The sequence below is a fragment of the Cervus elaphus genome, chromosome 17, assembly GCF_910594005.1.
Source record: "Cervus elaphus chromosome 17, mCerEla1.1, whole genome shotgun sequence".
Lineage (NCBI taxonomy): Eukaryota > Metazoa > Chordata > Mammalia > Artiodactyla > Cervidae > Cervus > Cervus elaphus.
In genome coordinates this window covers 45,270,948-45,285,247 of record NC_057831.1, presented here as the reverse complement: position 1 = coordinate 45,285,247, position 14,300 = coordinate 45,270,948, and the positions used below count along the sequence as shown (strand labels likewise).

Genomic DNA, 14,300 nt, shown 5'->3' with positions numbered 1-14,300 from the left:
AAAGGCTTTTCCCAGCTCCGTGGAGAGGAAACCTGGCTCCCTACATCCGGGACATGCACTACTTGCACTTCTTGTCCTAACGCACACGTCAGACAACGCAACCCAAAGGACTGGAATGAACAATTCACAGAAGAGGAAGTACAAGTGGCTCAAACACTTATTACAAAGTAAGAGTTTGACCTCATTAATGACCCGAGATATGCAAAACAGTGAGGTAAATTTCAACTATCACATTAGCAAAAAATAAAAATTTAAGTATAATGTACCATTCTGGAGACGATAAATGAGCACTGCCAAAATTCTGGAAAGACGTTGGCAAATGTCTAAACTCCACACATATTTCATATATCTCTGACCCAGTAATTTTACCTATAGGAATTAAAAATCTCGGGACAGTTTTTTTTTCTCAGAAAATCAAAAGTACTGCCTTGCTCTGATCACCTCTTTGGAGAGGGTTTCCCAGAACCTGGGTCTGTTTCCTTTCCCATTTTTCTTCAACGGAAATCATTTCTGCCTGTCAGAATGTAACCTCTACCAAAAAAGCGGCCTTTGTCTTGCTCGTAACTGCATCCTCATGTCTACATCTCTACCTGGGACGTTGATGAGGCCCAGTAAACATTGACGGAGGAATGTGATGCAAACCAAAATGCACTCTTACTTACAGGCTGAAAAATAAAAACCGGGAAACTAATGTATTAACTATGGTTCATCCACGCAGCAAAGAGCATGCCATTATAAAGAACTAGCAAAACAAACTAAATAGAACCTCAGGAAAATGCTCTAGATAAATTGTGAATAGAAGGCATATTTTTGTCCCATTCACAGCATGATCATGAAAGGATCCAGAAATGTTCCATGAGGGACACAAGGGGTGGCAGGATTGTCTGCGATTTTTATTTTCTTCAGAGATGCAGCCCCATCCCCAAACTCACAGAAGTTAGGTGATTCAGGAGCACTTGTATGGTTCCTGTCACTCATACTGATAAAACCAGGAGGTGAAAGAAGCTGATTCTGTGAGTTCCCATCATGAGAGGATTTCATGCATTTGTTTGGCCCAAGGAACTTTCCCTGTGTGACTACAGAGCATGGCACATACTTCTGTGATCAAAGCCAACATCCTGCCGTCACCGGCTTCCAGGAAGGCACAGACCAGCTCTTTCACTTCAGCTTCACGAGCACCCAGCGCCGGGCCTGGCACCTAGGCTTCGTGTGCTTTCCGAACAGGATGCTGGGACCTGCCTAGCCAGCAAGAGCCAATAGCTGTGCTCAACCTCACCACCGCCCATTCGGAGAAGTGTTGTTATTCTGCCATTATATGGCATCCAAGATGAAGAACCTGTTTTATAGCACAGGGAGCTCAGCACAGTCTCTGTGGTGACCTGGGGGGGATGAGGTGGGGAAGGAGGTCCAAGACAGAGGGGACGTGTGTGTACAAATAGCAGATTCACTTGTTGTGCAGCTGAGGCGAACACAACATGGGAAAACATGTGCATGTGCATTTGTGCAAAGAGTCGTGTCCGACTCTTTGTCACCCCATGGATTGTAGCTTGCCAGGCTCCTCTGTCGATGGAGTTTTCCAGGCAAGAACACCGGAGTCAGTTGCCACTTCCTCCTCTAGGGGATCTTCTCAACCCAGGGATCAAACTCACATCTCCTGAATCTCCTGCATTGGCAGGCAGATTCTTTACTACTAAGCCATCAGGGAAGCTCCCAAAGCAATTATACCCAATTAAAAAAAGAAAGAAAAACTCAGCTACAGGGAGACCTGTGACTTGCCTACCGCCCCCCATGGCAGAGCCTTGGACCCAGGTGAGATTCCACCCAGGACCCTGCAGTACAGCTGACCACCCTGGGTGGGGCAAAGCCCACTGCTCTCCAGGCCTGCTGTGGGGCGCCATCCGAGGTGTGCTGAGACGCAGCTACAAGGCTGGGCCTGGGCAGGGGTAGTGGGGTGAAGCTGGGTGGCTGGGGAGGAGAGACCAAGGTTGACCTAGGAGAATTTCAACCTCAGCTCAAGGCTGCCACATCTGAAATGTGGGTTTGAAATGGCTCTGAGGTTAAAAAGAAAACACAGGGCTGGCTCTAGGCTAGGTATTATATAGCACAGAGGTTTTGAACCAAACCCCAGCTCTGCCCCAGATACACTGTGACTTTGGGCAAGTCACTGCTCTGTGCCTCCATTTCCCATACATAGGAATGTAGTTTATGTTTATAAACCACTGGGTTACTAGGCAGCTTCAATGACTTAATTTCTGTACAGTAATCTGTTCAATAAATTGATCCTCTTAACTCCTCTCATCAACTCTGCAAGGGGTTAGTGTGGTTCCCATTTTATAGATGAGAAAATCAGAACACCCAGACAGATGAAGTCACTTGGCCCAAGGTCACAGACATGATTTGAGAGTTTCTTTGACTCCAGAGTCCACATGCTTGCCTCTCAATGACTAGATGGCCTGGAACTCTCCTAGAAGGAGTGAGTCATGCATTAATAACATCAAAAGTCATATCTATCTGATTAAAGGCCCAAATCTAGACAAATGGAAAAGATGCTTCCACACTCTAGTGGAAGTCAGCATCCCACTTTCTGCACACAGAATCCAGGCAGGGCGCCTTCTCCACCTGCCAGAGCGAGAGACTGTGAGTTCAATCCCTGGTCCAGGAAGATCCCACGTGCCTTAGAGCTACGAAGCCTGGGAGCCACAACTACTGAGCCTGTGCTCTAGAGCCTGGGAGCCACGACTACTGCAGTCTGGGCACCTAGAACCCATGCTCTGCAACAAGAGAAGCCACTGCAATGAAGCCTGCACACCGCACCTAGAGAGTAACGCCAGCTCGCCACAGCCAGAGAAAAGCCCACGCAGCAACAGAGACCCAACACGGCCAAAAATAAATAAATTAAAAAAAAAAAAGATTCCAGGGAGTCTCCCACAGTCTCCAAGCATCTCCCACCCCAGATATTTGTACAAAAGCACTTAGCCTGCATCCAAACTACCTATCTACACTGTTCACGGACCATTTACATCTGTCAGCACTTAGACGTCACCTTAACTTAAATCCAACTCATTTCCCTATCATTCCCAAAGTTCCCCTTGGTGGAACTTTGCTGTTTATGTGACTCCTGTCATCATCAGCCGAGAGTCTCCAAGTCATCTCTGACAGCTCCCAAACCCAGCCAGCACCAGGACTGTGCATTTTACCTGGGAGCAACTTGGTTCCTGGCGTCTGGTTCCTTGGGGCCACCTCCCCATGCTGAGCCTCTGTACCTCCTGCCTAGAGGGACACAGCAGCCTGTTGAACTGGTTTGGGCCCAGCCTCTCTCTACAGCTTAACTTACCCAAGACACAGCTGTGATCGTGTGTACTCATCTCTTTATGGCTTACTGCTCCCCAAATGATCCCTGGCCTTGGTCAGTTCAGTCGCTCAGTCGTGTCTGACTCTTTGCGACCCCATGAATCACAGATGCCAGGCCGCCCTGTCCATCACCAACCCCGGAATTTACTCAAACTCATGTCCGTTGAGTCGGTAATGCCATCCAGCCATCTCATCCTCTGTCGTCCCCTTCCTCTCCTGCCCCCAATCCCTCCCAGCATCAGGGTCTTTCAAATGAGTCAACTCTTCCCATGAGGTGGCCAAAGTACTGGAGTTTCAGCTTCAGCATCAGTCCTTCCAATGAACACCCAGGACTGATCTCCTTTAGGATCGACTGATTGGATCTCCTTGCAGTCCAAGGGACTCTCAAGAGTCTTCTCCAACACCACAGTTTAAAAGCATAAATTTTTTGGTGCTCAGCTTTTTTCACAGTCCAACTCTCACATCCATACATGACCAATGGAAAAACCACAGCCTTGACTAGATGGACCTTTGTTGGCAAAGTAATGTCTCTGCTTTTAATATGCTGTCTAGGTTGGTCATAACTTTCCTTCCAAGGAGTAAGCGCCTTCTAATTTCATGGTTGCAATCACCATCTGTAGTGATTTTGGAGCCCAAAAAAATAAGGTCTGACACTGTTTCCACTGTTTCCCCATCTATTTCCCATGAAGTGATGGGACCAGATGCCATGATCTTAGTTTTCTGAATGTTGAGCTTTAAGCTAACTTTTTCACTCTCTCACTTTCATCAAGAGGCTTTTTAGTTCCTCTTCACTTTCTGCCATAAGGATGGTGTCATCTGCATATCTGAGGTTATTGATATTTCTCCCGGCAATCTTGATTCCAGCTTGTGCTTCTTCCAGCCCAGTGTTTCTCGTGATGTACTCTGCATATAAGTTAAATAAGCAGGGTGACAATATACAGCCTTGACGTACTCCTTTTCCTATTTGGAACCAGTCTGTTGTTCCATGTCCAGTTCTAACTGTTGCTTCCTGACCTGCATAGAGGTTTCTCAAGAGGCAGGTCAGGTGGTCTGGTATTCCCATCTCTTTCAGCATTTTCCATAGTTTACTGTGATCCACACAGTCCAGGCTTTGGCATAGTCAATAAAGCAGAAATAGAAGTTTTTCTGGAACTCTCCTGCTTTTTTGATGATCCAGCGGATGTGGGCAATTTTATCTCTGGTTTCTCTGCCTTTTCTAAAACCAGCCTTGGTCACACGAGCCTAAAACTGGGACCCTGAACCCTCTCCCCTGCTTCTGCCCAGGTATTCCCCCCTAATAGAAGACCCTCCCCCCACCTTTCTCTCTACCTCTTTAGGTGCAACCCCAGCCCTCTCTCTCCCTCCTCTGCCTGGGTTCCCCAGGCCTCTAGTCGTGCCCTTCTCTAAGCATGTGTCCTTCCTATGTGACTCATCTGAAACTCCATCACACACCACCGTGGTATCTGTACTTGATTTCTGATAATAACAACTCCCATTTTAGAGAGTGACAGGTGCCAGGAGCTCTGCCGCTGCTTGACACACACACCACTCAAATCTTTAGGCAGAAAATCATGAACACAGCGCTGTGCTATGCTCAGGGGCTTCAGGCGTGTCCGATCTGCGATCCTACGGACTGTAGCCCCCAGTCTCCTGTCCATGGGATTCTCCAGGCAAGAATACCAGAGTGGGTTGCCATGCCCTCCTCCAGGGGATCTTCCTGATCCAGGGATCAACTGGGTCACCTGCTTTGCAGACGGATTCTTTACCACTGAGCCAAGGTACACATTTCATCAGGAACATTGTCATTTGCAAATGGGAAAACCCTGTGAATGCAAGACATCCAAGCAACTTGTTCAAAGTCACCCAGTAGGTGAGTGACGGAGCCAGTTTTTAAACACAGCTCTACTTGTCAGGGAGGTTGTGGCCCTGATCAAACATATCCTTGGCTGGGACACAGACATAATTTCATGGAGCACTACTTTTATACACATAAAGGGGTAAGGAAATGTTAAATGACTTAACATTATTACTGTTAAATGATGTACACTTGATTAACCCTATGAAGGATTATTGTGATGATCAAGTGTTTGATGGTTAAAAAGCCCTCAAAATGGTGCCACATATTGTAAACTTGTGTGGTTATCAATGATCATACTAAAACAAGCATGGACATATTATAGTATAGAATGCAAAATATATATAAATTGTCTTAGTTTAAAAAGAAGGACACAAAAATCTGGTTTGAGCTGCAACCAGCTGTTCTGGGCTTTCTCACCAATGTCCAAGGATTCAAACACCTGGCTCTCTGATTTGGGGGGCATTTTGAAGGGAAAATTTGGTAATTCTATCACCTCTTTCTCTTATAATCTGAATTCACCCTAGAGCTGTCCTACTCTTATGCACATTTACACTGACTTCTCAACTAAAATTTAAGCTTTGGAGAGCTGGAACCCTGTTACACATTTTCTCCCAGTCACATAGTAGGTGCTGGACATCTGTGAATGGAGAAGTCAACATCCAGGTGTTTACTGTAGGAACACCCTAGATCCACACTGATCATGACTAGGAAACGAGTCATCCCTGAATCTTATGATGAGTGCTTGCTCCTCATCACTATATGCAGCCCGTAGGGCCAAGATCTGTTGGATGGAGCAGCTGTCTCAAGAAGCTACAATCTGGAAGTCATAGCACCCTGGCTTGGGAAATTCTCATCAGCAGTAAGGTGTTATTATTTAAACTATTCCCAGTGACTGGATTTCTGACTGATCAGAATCATATTCTTTTAAGGGGTGTACAAAGTATCTAGCGAATTCAGAACCAGACACTTCCATGGTCCGAAACACAAGTAATTCACAATAATACAAGCAATGGAATAGGCAGACACACATTTCCACTGAACTGGACAGAAGGGAGAGTAGCATATGACCCCAAGGGATTCAACAAACTAGGGTGCCTTGAATCCTTCCTCTGTGTGAGGCCTGTGCTGGCTTCATTCCTCTCTGCATCCTCATTTCCTATTAATCAGCATCACCAAGAAGCAAAGGCAACTTTCTAATGGAAGTCCCTACTCTTCCTTCCTAGAAATCTTGCTTCCCCTACTCAGCCATCTGTCCCTCGCCCAAATCCCCCTTTCCAGACACATTCCTGATGAAGCATTTTCCTACAACCAGTTCAGTGGTCCTCCTTGTCCTTGGCTTCTGCATCTGCAGTTTCAACCAACCAGGGATGGAAAACATTCAGGGGAAAAAATTATTCCAGGAAGTTCCAAAAAGCAAAAGCTGAATTTGAAGCACACAGGCAACTATTTCCCTAGCATTTACTTTGTCTTTACAACTATTTACATAGCATTTACACTGTTAGATATTATAAACCTTCTATCTAAAGATGATTTAAAGTATATGGGAGGATCGCATTGGCTATATGCAATTACACTATTTTAAACATGAGACCCTGCAGATCTCAGGTTCTGTGCTAAGTCCTGGAACCAAACCCGGCAGACACCTGGGGACCACTGACTTCGCTGTCTGGTACACTCGTCTACTCCACCATCACTCACGGGGTGGTCACAGCGCTAGTCACTTGCAGTAAAGGAGAGAATGTGCAGGTCCACGTATCGAAGGTCCACTGCCCCCGGAGGGCAGGCAGCCAGCACATCTGACCCAGCCCAGAGCATTCTGAAGTGACGGACAGCCCCTCCCTGTCCTCCCCACCGCACAGCTCAAGATGTTCTTCTCAGCACCTGGAAAGTGGGGAAATGCAGGCCACCAGGTACCCAACCATCGCCCTTGGCAGGGTGGCTACAGAGTCCCTACTCCCACTGCCTTCCCAGTCACCAAAGCCTCAGCGCTCTGAGCAGGCTGACCCTGCAGATTCCGAGTAAAGGGGGACTTGGAGCAAACGCAGCACGATTAGCCCTGAGACTAGGGAGCTGTTCAGTCTGCTGCCATCATAGTGCCTGGCAAACCGCCTGGAAAGAGAACCATCGGCAGGGGAGGGCTGCCTCTGCAGAGCCCTGCCACTTACTGTGTGAGACTCTGAGCCTCAGTTTCACCTTTTCCAAAATGATGGACAATGTGTCTCCCTCCCTAAAGAGCTGTTATTAGGCTAACTGATTAATGAGTGTAGTTGAGGCCCCGAGTAAACACTCAGCACTTTGTGAAATGAACTGCATCACAAACAACAAATAGACTCAACTCCACTTTGCCCCAGCCCATAAGTTCTTCATCTAGGTGCACAGCTGAGTGAATCCCGGTAAATGTGTTCTATATGATTTGTGACTTCATTAAATCTTAGGATAAAGAGGTCTTCTATCCAGTTTACAAAGAAACTCAGGCCCAGAGAAGTTAAGAAAGTCTCACAGCTACCCGAGGATCATGCTAAGTTGCTTCAGTTGTGTCCAGCTCTTTGTGACCCCGTGGACTGTAACACGCCAGGCTCTTCTGTCCTTGCGAGTCTCCAGACACGAATATTGGAGCGGGTTGCCGTGACCTCCTCCAGGGGATCTTCCTGACCCAAGGATCAAACCTGCATTATGTCTCCTGCATTGGTAGGCAGGTACTTTACCACTAGCGCCACCTGGGAAGCCCAAGGATAGAGTCAAATTTGAAGCCAGGACTGCTGGTTCCAAAGCTAGATGGCCTTTCCACAGAACCCCACCAAGTGTCGAGAGGAGGAAGAAGTGAGATATCGTCCAGGCCCCATCAGAGCAGTGAGGCACCTACCTCGGGTCCAGGCTCAGTGGGGCTCTGGAGGTGTCTGGGATAGCTAGCTGACTGACACCTCTGCAGGGTCGGTCTTACCTAGCCATTCACATAGCTGGAAATGCCAGTCAAGATACTCTAAAGGTAGGCTGCTGACTCCGCACAAAGGCTCAGGCATACTAAGGGCCTGGATTCGGCGTATGTCCAAATTCAGGAGGCTCAGCTGAGCAGGAGAGTAGGCAATGAATGAGCCTGACAGAAGATGTAGACTGAATCTGAGGCCACTGCTCCCAGGGGTGTGCCCGGGACACCAGTGCCGATTCCCTTGGGAGGCACTTTGGCACTCAGAGGGGTCCCTAGAGCTTGTGGTCCCCTCCAAAGGCTTTCTCCCATCCCCCTCCCTCTGATTCAGCTGTTCCCTCTCCCCGCCTTCCCCCAGGGCTGTGCTCTCCTATACCTGCCAGAAGCAGAGAAGGATTAAGTCATCCCTTTGGGCGATTTGGTGCCCAGGAAATACCCAGGAAAATGTTTTTTATTGCTCAGGCACAAGATTAGTGACTCTGACCACACTTCTGCTCCCTTGCCCCCACCCCAGGCTCCTCCCTGCAATTGAGCTGGCTGTATTGATAACTCTTTTGGCTCAACTTCCTGCATCCACATGTGCATAGGATGCCAAGAGGAACTCTTGAGGGCCAAGGGGGAAACCAAAACAAACCTGCTCAGCCCTTCTAAGACCTGGGCAGTGGGGAAAGGTAAGGCAGCTGGCAGTCACCCAACCCCTACGCTTTGCATTGTCTGAGCCTCTCCAACCAGGGCCTATTCTGGGCCACCTCCGCTCAGAACAGCAGTAGCTCAAGGCCATCTGAAGAAGTGGGGAGAGGAGGAAGGAGGCAAGGGGCATCGTCCTGCTGAGAGACCGAGGCACACAGGCGTTTTCCCACTGGGCTGTGACCTCCACAAGCGTAGGGGGGATGACCCCATTCCCCAGCATGCCGGACAGTGTCTGCCAGCCAAATTCTTCCAGGGGGTTTTGTGCCAGGCACTGCAGTAAGCCCTGTTAACAGATTAATCTGTTTAGTCTTACAAGCACTTGATGTATTCCTGTCAATTTGCTTGAGGTGGCTCAGACAGTAAAGAATCTGCCTGCAATGTAGCAGACCCGGGCTCGATCCCTGGGTCGGGAAGATCCCCTGGAAAGGAAATGGCAACCCACTCCAGTAGTCTTGCCTGGAGAATTTCATGGACAGGGGAGCCTGGTGGGCTATAGTCCATGGGGTCGCAAAGAGTCGGACACAACTGAGCGACTAACACTTGTTACCTTACTATCAATGCGATCCCCCATTCTACAGGAAAGGAAACTGAGGCACAAAGAAATAAATCACTTCAAGTCACACCAAGCCTGTAGAGACAATTCAAACTTGAGTATTTTAACTTCAGTGGTCTCAATATACTTGAGATACATTTTCTTCTACTTTGAAAGAATGACCAAGAATTCAAAAATTCCCAAGAGAATGGCGGTTACTTTCCTTCAACTTCCTCTAAACATCGCAAAAATAAGCCCTGGAGGACAGAATGGTGAAGGTGTGAGAGACAAAAGCAGCTCACTTTTACCTAATGAATGGCTTTTAGGCTTTTGAAGGTATGAACTAATAGGATTTTAAAAAGACATTCACTATCACTTTAAACTATGACCCTTTTAACCAAACCACACCTGCCCTCATCTGCACTTCCAATTTTCATTTACTTTAAAATAAATCCTATAATTAAGTATAATTTTTGCATTGTATGGGGGGGTTAAAAGAGCTAATTTATAAAAGAGAAACATCTTAAAATGCATTGTCATCTTTTTGCCGCCTTCTTTCTGCATACTTTTGCATCTTTAAATTCACTAGAATTTACATGTAAATCCATGGCTGATTCATATCAGTGTATGACAAAACCCACTGGAAAAAAATAATAATAATAATAAAAAAAAAAAATTCACTAGAATTAATTCTGCTGGGATGTCCTGATTACTCCCTGCTGATACTGCCTTTCTGTTCCCAGGGTGGAGCTGGTGGGAGGGCAGGACAAAGGCCGGGTGGAAGGTGGCTAAGAATTAGCTCAATTCAGTTCAGTCAGTTCAGTCTCTCAGTCCTGTCTCTTTGCAACCCATGAATCGCAGCACACCAGGCCGCCCTGTCTATCACCAACTCCCGGAGTTTACTCAAACTCATGTCCATCAAGTCGGTGATGCCATTCAGCCATCTAATCCTCTGCCGTCCCCTTCTCCTCCTGCCCTCAATCCCTCCCAGCATCAGGGTCTTTTCAAATGAGTCAACTCTTAGGATCAGGTGGCCAAACTACTGGAGTTTCAGCTTCAGCATCAGTCCTTCCAATGAACACCCAGGACTGTTCTCCTTTAGGACGGACTAGTTGGCTCTCCTTGCAGTCCAAGGGACTCTCAAGAGTCTTCTCCAACACTGCCGTTCAAAAGCATCAACTCTTTGGCACTCAGCTTTCTTCACAGTTCAACTCTCAGATCCATACATGACCACTGGAAAAACCAAAGCCTTGACTAGACGGACTTTTTAATATGCTATCTAGGTTGGTCATAACTTTCCTTCCAAAGAGTAAGTGCCTTCTAATTTTATGGCTGCAATCACCATCTGCAGTGATTTTGGAGCCCCCAAAAATAAGGTCTGACACTGTTTCCCCATCTATTTCCCATGAAGTGATGGGACCAGATGCCATGATCTTAGTTTTCTGAATGTTGAGCTTTAAGCCAACTTTTTCACTCTCCTCTTTCACTTTCATCAAGAGGCTTTTTAGCTCCTCTTTACTTTCTGCCATAAGGATGGTGTCATCTGCATATCTGAGGTTATTGATATTTCTCCTGGCAATCTTGATTCCAGCTTGTGCTTCCTCCAGCCAAGTGTTTCTCATGATGTACTCTGCATATAAGTTAAATAAGCTGGGTGACAATATACAGCCTTGACGTACTCCTTTTCCTATTTGGAACCAGTCTGTTGTTCCATGTCCAGTTCTAACTGTTGTTTCCTGACCTGCACATAGATTTCTCAAGAGGCAGGTCAGGTGGTCTGGTATGCCCATCTCTTTCAGAATTTTCCACAGTTTATTGGGATCCACACAGTCAAAGCTTTGGCATAGTCAATAAAGCAGAAATAGAAGTTTTTCTGGAACTCTCTTGCTTTTTCGATGATCCAGTGGATGTTGGCAATTTGATCTCTGGTTCCTCTGCCTTTTCTAAAACCAGCTTAAACATCTGGAAGTTCACGGTTCACGTGTTGCGGAAGCCTGGCTTGGAGAATCTTGAGCATTACTTGACTAGCATGTGAGATGAGTGCAATTGTGCGGTAGTTTGAGCATTCTTTGGGATTGCCTTTCTTTGGGATTTGGAATGAAAACTGACCTTTTCCAGTCCTGTGGCCATTGCTGAGTTTTCCAAATTTGCTGGCATATTGAGTGCAGCACTTTCACAGCATCATCTTTCAGGATTTTAAATAGCTCAACTGGAATTCCATCACCTCCACTAGCTTTGTTCATAGTGATGCTTCCTAAGGCCCACTTGACTTCACATTCCAGGATGTCTGACTCTAGGTGAGTGATCACACCATCGTGATTATCTGGGTCATGAAGATCTTTTTTGTACAGTCCTTCTGTGTATTCTTGCCACCTCTTCTTAATATCTTCTGGTTCTATTAGGTCCATACCATTTCTGTCCTTTATCGAGCCCCCATCTTTGCATGAAATGTTCCCTTGGTATCTCTAATTTTCTTGAAGAAATCTCTAGTCTTTCCCATTCTGTTGTTTTCATCTATTTCTTCACATTGATCGCTGAGGAAGGCTTTCTTACCTTTCCTTGCTATTCTTTGGAACTCTGCATTCAGACACTTATATCTTCCCTTTTCTCCTTTGCTTTTCACTTCTCTTCTTTTCACAGCTATTTGTAAGGCCTCCTCAGACAGCCATTTTGCTTTTTTGCATTTCTTTTTCTTGGGGATGGTCTTGATACCTGTCTCCCGTACAATGTCACGAACCTCCGTCTATAGTTCATCAGGCACTCTGTCTATCAGATCTAGTCCCGTAAATCTATTTCTCACTTACACTGCATAATCGTAAGGGATTTGATTTAGGTCATACCTGAATGGTCTAGTGGTTTTCCCTACTTTCTTCAATTTAAGTCTGAATTTTGCAATAATGAGTTCATGATCTGAGCGACAGTCAGATCCTACTCTTGTTTTTGCTACTGTGTAGAGCTAAGAATTAAGTTTATTCCAAATCAGTGATCCTGAGAAGCTATTATCTTCATTAAAGTGAATTCAAGCAGTACTTTTGCCCACTTAGTGTCTAACAGCAATAAACCAGACGTCTATCCTCCCAAAACCGGGAACTTGTTTCAATGAAATAGTTGAGTTGACTTAGGGTGGATCTTGGTGGGGGCAGTTTAACACCGAGCCTTTACAAAGCATTCCCTTCTAGCTACCAGTTCCCAAAGTTACAAAACTAGAAATCATCATCAGTTAACTGGCTGGCAGGGGCTAGAGATTCAAACATGCTCTACAGTCTGAAACAATAGTCACTGCCATGAGGCACAGCTTTTTTTTAAGAATACCCAATGCAGAACAGATTAGAGGGTTCCAGCCTAGGAGGAAAGTGGTGTGGAGAAGAAAAAGTCCAACAGGGCTGCAGCAAGCAGAGTTAACCCAGATCTCATGATGAACCCAAATAGGGAGGAAGAGAGGATTCTAAGTGATGCAATCCACAAGCTGCCTCCATGAAGCCAAGTTTGAGAAAGCTGCCTCTTCACTAAGAGAATAGGAGAGACAATCAACCTCAGTGCCAGCTACCCAGAGAATCTGAAGACTGAAATCACTCCATTCCACATGCCTTCCTCTTCCTGACCTGGAGATGTTTGATCTCCCCAAAACAAAGGCACCTTGCCCACATCTCCCTAGACCCCCACCCTGCTGCGTCTACCTCCAAAAACACTGGAAAACTGGGGACTCCGTTCTCCCAAGACAAGCAGAAGGCTGGGCCCTTTGCTGATGCCGCCTGCGCTGATGGGACTAGCAGACCAGGACTGTGCCTTGCAGTCCCTTTGGGTAAATAACCCTGCAACTGGAATAGCAGCATGTGGGGGTCACGCTGCAGGAGGCGCTGCGTCAGTGGACAGCCACCCAAACCTGGAACTTTTGCAGTGAAGACAGCAGAAAGGACAGACCCTGCTGTTTCCCTTCTGGGAAAGAGGGGGGAAAACTGAGGCCTTGGGGCTCACAGGGACCTGCCTCAGATCACACAGCTACTTAGTGACCAAAAAGATAGCCTAGCTGTCCTGATTCCTATGTGGTAGGAATCCCCCCACATCTTTAATTTTAGAATCCCCAAGTATGCCATTATTAATAGGATAGTCACTGGAGTTGAAATAACAGCAACAGTAACGACATAAAGAAGAAAAAGAAAATTCTGAAAATGTGGAGAAAATTCTTTTCCCCTCTTCTGTAGCCCAAAGTCAGCCAAGTTCCTTGAGAACAGGATCGAGGCAGATCTAAAAGAATTAGGTAAATTAAAAGTGAATTAAGTTTCTTTCAAGAGGCAGGAGGGAGGAAGAAGCGCCCAGACCCCAGCGGCGGTACTCACTGGCGCTCTCTCTGCAGGTAATGGACCGGAGCAGGCACCCAGGTGGAGCTCGGCGCCCTGGTATATATAGGGAAGGTGTTGCGCAAAAAGGCCGGCGGCAGCTGCAGTCATCACGCCCCTCGCACATTCCAGGACCGCCTGCTGCCGCCGCGGGGGCACTGCCTACCTGCCGGTTTAATGAGGCCATCGTGACCTAGCCGGCTACGCCGAGGAAAGAGGCTGCCGGGCTTGGGAGCGAGATCTCAGACGGCGCCCCCTGCGCCGGCTCCGCGGCGAATGCCCCCGCGCCCGGTAGGCAGACGGCCCTTGCGCCGTGAGCCCCGCCTTGTCACCGGCCCCAAGATCCCAGCCAGGGCGACCTAGCGGAGCTCCTTGTCTTCCCCAGCTTTCTCCTCCCCGAGAACCTGAATCCTCTAGTTTAGCTGCTCTGAGCCCGAAAAGGTCAGTGACGTTGAGACTTTAGAAGCCAACTGGAACCTCAGGGACAAATCCTTCCAAAACAAAGCCAGGATTGTTTGGTCTTATCAGGCTCGGAGATGCTTTCTGTCCTGGTAGCTTGGACAGTCACACACTTGGCCAGGTGGAGCCCTGGGTCTGCGACAGGCTGAG

At 47.1% G+C, this 14,300-nt stretch overlaps 1 protein-coding gene across 2 annotated transcripts in view; it reads right to left on the bottom strand.

Moving 5' to 3' along the window:
- LOC122673567 (sodium-dependent phosphate transport protein 2B) overlaps positions 1 to 14,099 on the bottom strand; it is a 29,349-nt gene extending 15,250 nt beyond the window's left edge. Inside the window, exon 1 of one of the 2 annotated variants that reach the window (XM_043871466.1) lies at positions 13,858 to 14,099. In XM_043871466.1, the coding sequence (XP_043727401.1) occupies positions 13,858 to 13,878 (21 nt within the window). In that variant the 5' untranslated portion in view covers positions 13,879 to 14,099. Of the gene's footprint in view, positions 1 to 13,691; positions 13,726 to 13,857 lie in introns of those variants that run through there. The other variant, XM_043871467.1, reaches the window with a different exon arrangement.
- Between the last annotated feature and the right edge of the window lie 201 nt (positions 14,100 to 14,300).